Below are 8363 nucleotides of genomic sequence, written 5' to 3' on the forward strand. Positions count from 1 at the left end.
CACTTCCAGTACGAACAGATCAATATATTGAACATCTCCACGTTGGCGTCCATTGGTGTTATATTGTTTACATGTATAAAGACCAGCATCTTCAGCTCTGACGTCTCTAACAGTCAGAGAGCAGTTAGACTCCAGTCTCATTCTGTTTGTTTTAGAAGGGTTTAGTTCAGAGTCAGACTCCTTAATCAAACCGTCCTCAGCCACAATAACAGCAGTCTTTCTTGTATCTTTTCCGGTATAAATCCATGTAGTAGATTTACAGTCAGGACCATCAGGTAACAGGTTGTTAAACGGCAGACTGACAGTTTCTCCAGATCTTCTGTACAGGTCAACAAGGTGGATGTTGTCGACTCCAAGCAGCAGAATGAACAACAGCTGAATCCATCTGATCCCAGACATTATGATATGAACTTGATCTTGTAGTTAATAATCCGGGGTTCACCGTGAGATAATGTTCTCAATCAGAGGATAGGCGCACACAGAAGGAAGCGAAATCCGATGGGTATTATTCTCTCCAAGTCTTTTTATTTGTTCAACTTCGAGGCAAGAGTATTCACAAAATTGGCAACTGAAATGGGGTCGAAACTACAGCGCCCTGCCTTCACCAGGACAGGCCTATTTATACAGTACATATTCAAGTTACGCTCTCAATTCTAGTCCCTCCTCCGACTTATTTCGGCCAATCGGACGCTGATCCGCGCCTTCATGGGCCCTTAATGCACATTTACATGCGGGTAAATTCTGAGAATACAATCTACGTTTCTGTAATCAAACTATAATCTAGAATGAAATATCCTTTAATGATTCGTGTTCAACATGTCATGAGCTTTCAAAAGAATGGAAGAATGCATACATTTATATTTATATACAACAGTTAACAAACAAGTATTTTACGAACAAAGGATCTCTGCTGAAAGGGCTTTATTCCTAGTCCAAAAGCTCCCAAAACCTAATAAATGAAACCTATTCTATTTTAACTATTGTGACCATCTTTTATCAGAGATTTGTATTTATACATGAAAACCCACTATATCCAACCTTAAATTAGTTTTAGGGACATCTGTTTCCTATGCTACTAACAGCTGATAACACTTCAAGGCTTGGGGGATGCACATTACCATTTGTCTATCACGTGCAGTGGCTTTATTTAGGACCTACTATTATTTCAGGGAAACATTTGCTGTTTAAAGTCCAAGTCAATCAATTCAGGATACTGTTATTTCAAATAAAACTCTGTTGTGTAGAAACTTTGAATGTTCTCAATTTTAACCCTTTATCTTAACTTAACCAACTAAAGTCCCATTGTATTGTAATTCTCAATTTGCATTCTGGGGTTCGTTCGATCTGCAAGTCTTTCATCCCCCATGGGTCAATGATAAACAGAGCTGCCTTCCTGTCTACCTTAGATCAAAAGCCCTGTTTTCTCAAAAGGTGCCTGCAAGATTCTTTAGTTAATCAATTCTAAAGATAGGTTTCTTTGTCTTCTATGACACCTCCTGTCCTAAAGGAATATATGACCAGATGGCACTCCCTGTTTCCTGTATTTACTTTATCTGGACATAAACAGAGGCTTTGAAGTTATTTATATCTGTAAATCCCATAAATGACTGCCTGTGAGATACTACAATCTCTTATGGTGTCTGTCTGTCTGTCTGTCTGTCTGTCTGTCTGTCTGTCTGTCTGTCTGTCTGTCTGTCTGTCTGTCTCTCAAAACTCTCTCTCTCTCTCTCTCTCTCTCGTGAGAGTGACTAGAAACCAGGCAGAAGTATTGTGAAGTTAGTTCCTCATTCATTAGCATGACATTTTGTTGCGTGTTTCCTGTTAAAACATTCATGTTGAAATGCAGTTGACATGTAGAATAGACTTACTTCCCTGAAAGACGGCCATAAACCAGCCCTGACAAAAAAAGATAGTCATTTTGTATTCTAAAACAAAATGCCAGACACCAGAGCGTTAATGTCTCTGTATTATAGAACTCTAGGTCTGAACAACACATGTGTACTGTATCTATGTGTGTATATAAGTCCTATACACTGTAGATGTGTGTGTACTGTATCTATGTGTGTATATAAGTCCTATACACTGTAGATGTGTGTGTACTGTATCTATGTGTGTATATAAGTCCTATACACTGTAGATGTGTGTGTACTGTATCTATGTGTGTATATAAGTCCTATACACTGTAGATGTGTGTGTACTGTATCTATGTGTGTATATAAGTCCTATACACTGTAGATGTGTGTGTACTGTATCTATGTGTGTATATAAGTCCTGCTGTAGAGGTACAGTATGTGTTAATATGTGTGTATATTTATAAATCTATCCATGGTTCTCTTTCCTCAACTTCGCATTGTGACCTTGTCTGGACTTTTTTGTGTTCTCCTTTTAGCCTAAATGTCTGACTGTACCTCAATCGTGATGTTTACATCTATGTCTAATAAAATATTCAATCAATCAATAAAAGATCAGCTATTTTCAATATATTACATATACATTAAAAGACATGAGTATAGGTTACTTTGACTTTGGTGGCCTACTGAAAGTATATTTTAATGCCTGTACTTTTGTACTTTTACTTACTTATAAAAGGTTGAATACAGGCCTTTTACTTTCAACTTTCTAGAGTATTTCTACATTGAGGTATTGATACTTTTACAAAAAAGTGTTCTCTCACCAGATGCTGCTGTGGCCACCACTGACCACCAGATGGCGATGTAGCACAGTTTATTGCAGAGCTGCCTCTCACTCCTAGATCAGTGACCTTAAAACCAGTCAATAGTAAGAAGGATAACATCACATTTATTCTAATGTTATCTTCATAATAATAATCATCATCATAATCATAACAACAATAATATATTTCCCTTGACCTTTAGCATTCACATTCCACAGCTAGCATATATGTATTTATAGCATGTATTTGCAATCCTGTTACTGTAATTATAATAACAGGGTTGCATGTTCCTCGGTCCACTCAGAAGGGACAATCTATTATCTATAGTAACATTTAATATGAATGAATAATTTAGAATAATGTGCATGTTTTAAATGTCTTACCCTATGTTTCAGAGTTGTATAACTTGCCACTTTGTGGTGTGTGAGTCCAACTAATTCAACTCTGACCTGGGTGTGACTCAAGGCATGAGGGAAAAGAGGACGGTGTTGTGAGCTTTGTATATCTGCTATTTTTGATGAATGTTCCCCCCAGAATGGAGATGCTGGGGGTTCAAGTGGTTAACAAAAGTGTCAATTTAAGATTTAAGCATCTTTTGATTATCGCGATGATATCGTTAATCGCTATTACTTTTGCCACAATGATCGTATAGTTTCCATATGGTCCTACATGCCTACTTGTGACAGACTCTAGCGGGACGACACACAGCCTCAGACGGCGTGCCAGCCACACCGGCGGCCATCTTCACCCCCATCGGTTAGTCTTCGCATTTTTCTTCTCTACTTTTTTGGCCTAACAAAATAATTGAATAATTAAAAAAAAAAAGCCAAAAATAGTACAAACATTTGTATTTACCACGGACACACACACACACACACACACACACACACACACACACACACACACACACACACACACACACACACACACACACACACACACACACACACACACACACACACACACACACACACACACACACACACACGAAAATAAAAGTCAACAAATTCCATTGTTTTTCTTTCTTTTGTTTTTGCAAAAAACATACACAAACAAAAATATTTCACTCTTCTCTTTGGATTTCCTATTTCTTTATATATATATATATATATATATATATATATATATATATATATATATATATATATATATATATATATATAAATAAAACAGAATTGGCAATTGGCAATTTCCTTGTAATAGAATAGATCTATAGAGCTTGTAGACATTTATAGTGTGCAGTTAAAACAGGAGGGGGCCCTGGCATAGAGCTCTGGGGTTCTCCTTTCCACCGTGCACAGGGTTGAAGGGGTTAAAGTGAATTTAGAGGTTTTGACATTCGTGTAATTTAACTCTCAAAGTGAGTATTTTGGATGTTGTTTAAAAATGGAGGTTTCACTGTGTCAGCAGAATATTATTAATCGTATATTACCTGTCTATTAACTCTTTGATTACCCCGGACGGGAATTCCCGTCCGATGGTACTATGGCTATCATGGCCATGGACGGAAATGACGAAATTATAAAAAAATAAAAAAAATGTTTTGGCCCATTTGACCCAAAGACCAAGGAGATATGATTTTTCGAAGATCTAGACTCCCATCCACTTCCTTGTTAACTTAAAACTTAAACATTCTGTATCTCGGCTCCTGCGTACTTTTTTTTTTTCAATGAAAAATCTCTGGCAATGGGAGCACACTTTTCTGAAAAACTCTGGCAGTCAAAGAGTTAATATGATCATATACATATGATCATATTCATAATATAACATGTCTTCTGGAGATTAACAAAACGAGACTGAATATGAATTTAAATAAATTAAACTGATTACATTTCCATAACAGAAACCCTCAATGTACCGCAAAACGATATACAATGTAACGCAAAATGATATACAATGTAACGATACACAATGTAACGATACACAATGTAACGATACACAATGTATAGTACAATGATACACAATGTAACGCAAAATGATATACAATGTAACGCAAAATGATATACAATGTAACAATACACGATGTGACGATATACAATGTAACGATACACAATGTATGGTACAATGATATACAATGTAACGATACACAATGTAACGATACACAATGTAACGATACACAATGTATGGTACAATGATATACAATGTAACGATACACAATGTAACGATACACAATGTATGGTACAATGATATACAATGTAACGATACACAATATATGGTACAATGATACACAATGCTTTCTCCTCACGTAGTGCATTCAAAACATTCATCAATTAGCCATTATTCATTAATTATTAATGCATGTCATTAACATATCATTATCGTGTCATTAAACCACGTTCCACCACCTCATTACAGGCCAACATTCTCTAAAGTGTGAGCTTGTAGATCGGCTACTTTGGCTACGATCGGTCGTAAGGCGTAAGTATAAACATACAGGGCTTAAGTGGTTAATGAATGTTTGCATGTTGCTTTGCCACAGAACGGTACTTTCTGTATTTCAGCCACTAGTTAAACTGCTACAAACTACCACCTAATTATTAGCTTGTATAGCTTTAATCTTTATCATATTATTTTATCATTAAAAAATCCTTTACAGAGTTAACAGCAGTAACTTTATTTCCACTTGAAGTGTAACAATAACTTTGGTAAAGTTCAGAACATCCTCCAATGCCCTACACATTATCTCCATTCATCTCTTTCTACTGTTTTACTGACCAACCAATAAGACCTCTGCTGATTGGCTACCTGAGCTGCTATACCAAGTAACTACTTAACCAATAGGAGGAGCTCTGTACCCGTTCATTCATAAAATAAATATAGAGGTTGACACATATTTCAGACGGTTAGTGTTCTCTGCTCTGAAGGACAGAGTTGACACAGTTATTAGGGGTGTAACGATACAGTAAAGTACAACCATCCAACTACATGGATATGCAAACAGCAACTACACTACTTCTAGTGTGACTTGTAGCGATCTGATATCGTTTTGCAATGTTAGCAGAGAATACCCCAAAAATGCATTTTCTTAATAATATGAAGCCTAACAGGTACCTTTACACCCCTAATATGTACTGTTACATCCCTAATATCAAGCCTAACAGGTGGACATAAGTTTATAGATTATACAAAATGCCCTCTAGACCTGTGTAGTAGAACGTTCCACTATATAGAGTACAGAAGTCCTGACGTCACTCGTTCATCCCCAGGTTCATAAAGTAATGTCTCTATGGAGAATAACATTGGGTCATCATAGAATCGTCTCATATAAGAATTGTGGTCCAAAAATAAACAAACTGTCTCTGTGATATTGTCAGGGAGGAGGTTCTGTATCGTTTATGATAGTCAGTCACTTATATTTGATACAGTCTGTTTCTGGAGAACATTTAACTAATTGGGTGGAAGTAACATTATCCACTCGAAACCTAGTATCCCTTTTCTGAGGAGAACTTTAGCCAAAAATAGCCGATCTACGAGCTCACAACGCCTCGCGCTGCGAGGCGTTGTGGGCTTGTAGATCGGCTATTTTTTGGCAAAGAGGTATAGGTGTAGAGGGCAAAAAAGAGCAGACCAAGTAAACCAAAAAAAGTATAATTTACTTGAGCACCTGCCCCTCAAAATGTCTGTGCACGCCACTGTAAATGACGTCAGACTTCGGTGCTCTATTGTAGAAGGGTTCTAGGTGGTTTAGTTCTAGACCTGTGTAGTAGAACGTTCCAGTATATTGCAGAAGGGTTCTAGGTGGTTCTAGAAGCAGCTCATTTCAGTATCGACCATTTGATCTGTTCTTTGGCTGAATGGAACACCTGCAGAATGAAGAGAAGATGAGAAATAAAGAAGAAGAAGAAGAAGTTCCTTTCAGTTTGTTTTGTGTCATGACATGAACTTAAAGGAGTAATTCTACCAAAATATTACTTATGTTCTATCAATTTCACACCCTATGAAGCCATAGAAAATAAGATTTTCTTTTTTTTTGGTGAACTACTCCTTAAAAAGGTAGGGTATGAGTGATATTTGTTGGTTAAAGAAAAAAAGTAGTTTCTGTTAAAAGGATAAAGCACTATATTGTGATAGTACAGTATTCATTGCTATATAGTGTTTGTTCAATAATAGCCCCCCCCCCCAGCTCTTTAACAAATTCAATCTGGGAACGCACCTGTGTCACTTTAGATTTCTTTGGCTAAAAAACATAGCAGATCTACAAGCACGAGGGCCACACTATGAGCTTGTTGTAGATCTGCTATTTTTTGGAAATATAATGGTGAAAATGTGTGCAAATCTTTGAATATATCTGGGAACACATACATGTAGAAGACATTTGTAGAATCCCCCAGAAGCATTTATATATTCAAAGATTTGCACACATTTTCACGATAAAACAAAAACAAAAAAGATCTACAAGCTCGTAGTGCAGCACTTGGTGCAGCGCTATGAGCTTGTAGATCTGCTATTACTGAATAGCCCAAAGTATAAAATAATGGTATAGCTAATTAGCAATTAATATAATAATATGATTTTCAAGTGGGTTGCACATTTTCTAACAACCAGGAGAGAGAAGTGGTTTATCCCCTGGACATGATGCTAGTATAGCAGATCTACAAGCTCATAGCGAGGCACCGAGTGCCGCACTATGATATGAGCTTGTAGATCTGCTATTTTTCGGAAAGGTTGTGGGACATTTGTGCAAATCTTTGAATATGTTTCAAAGCGAACATGTTTAACTCTGATCTGTGCTTCTGGGGGTCCCTGGAACAACACATTTTGAGATGCTATAGAATAGCTGCTATAGAATAGACAAAGTATAAAATATGGATAAAGTGGCTACACACAGGTTTGAATGGGTTAAATGAACACTGAGGATTCTACAGTATAGATTGGGGGGGGGGGTCCGTGGTGTTATGTATATCAAACTGGGGGTCCTAGAAATACATAAAAAGGTTGAGAATCCCTGGATTAATAAAAGTGTAAAGAAAATCTTCCATGTTGGAGACGTAATACCATGTTCGGCCAGCAGATGGCACATGGACCTCACTCATTAATGGCAACAACAGACCTGACCTGCAGGAACTGTAGAACCTGTGTGTGTGTGTGTGTGTGTGTGTGTGTGTGTGTGTGTGTGTGTGTGTGTGTGTGTGTGTGTGTGTGTGTGTGTGTGTGTGTGTGTGTGTGTGTGTGTGTGTGTGTGTGTGTGTGTGTAGCAGCAGACAGAACTCACATTAGTAGTCAAAGCCAGTTTGTCAGTAATGTGCTGTTAGGGTTATAAACACAACATGAGTTAGAGAAGCACACACATGCATGCATAATGTGCATGTACACACACACACACACACACACACACACACACACACACACACACACACACACACACACACACACACACACACACACACACACACACACACACACACACACACACACACACACACACACAGTAACATGTTAGTCATGCAGAGGTAGGGCTGTTATGTGTGAACGTAAACATGCAACCAGTGTTCATTTCGTTGACTTCAAACTGTGAGGGAAAATGTTCGTTGACCATAATTGACAACGCAGTGTGTAAACAACATCTGAAGAGAATTGAGCTCCTGACCCCTGGGTAGTTGAGTATAGTATCATTTTCTGTTATTTAGCAAGCTGCCAGTAGTTGTACACTAAGTGCTTTTCTATTAGTACTGTATTATTAGCTTGTGTG

The 8363-nt window shown here is 37.5% G+C and overlaps 1 protein-coding gene across 4 annotated transcripts in view; it reads right to left on the bottom strand.

Annotated features, from left to right (window-relative positions):
• Positions 1-3857: 3857 nt before the first annotated feature.
• Positions 3858-8363, bottom strand: part of copz2 (COPI coat complex subunit zeta 2) — a 23678-nt gene continuing 19172 nt past the window's right edge. For 2 of the 4 annotated variants that reach the window (XM_084072490.1, XM_084072491.1), the window contains 2 exons: positions 7887-7919; positions 3858-6477 (listed from right to left, as the gene is read on the bottom strand). In XM_084072490.1, coding sequence (XP_083928616.1) covers positions 6430-6477; positions 7887-7919 — 81 coding nt within the window. In that variant the 3' untranslated portion in view covers positions 3858-6429. The remainder of the gene's footprint in view (positions 6478-7886; positions 7920-8363) is intronic. The other 2 variants (XM_084072493.1, XM_084072492.1) reach the window with 1 other exon arrangement.

This window comes from Gymnoscopelus microlampas, assembly GCF_963454915.1.
Source record: "Gymnoscopelus microlampas genome assembly, chromosome: 11".
Lineage (NCBI taxonomy): Eukaryota > Metazoa > Chordata > Actinopteri > Myctophiformes > Myctophidae > Gymnoscopelus > Gymnoscopelus microlampas.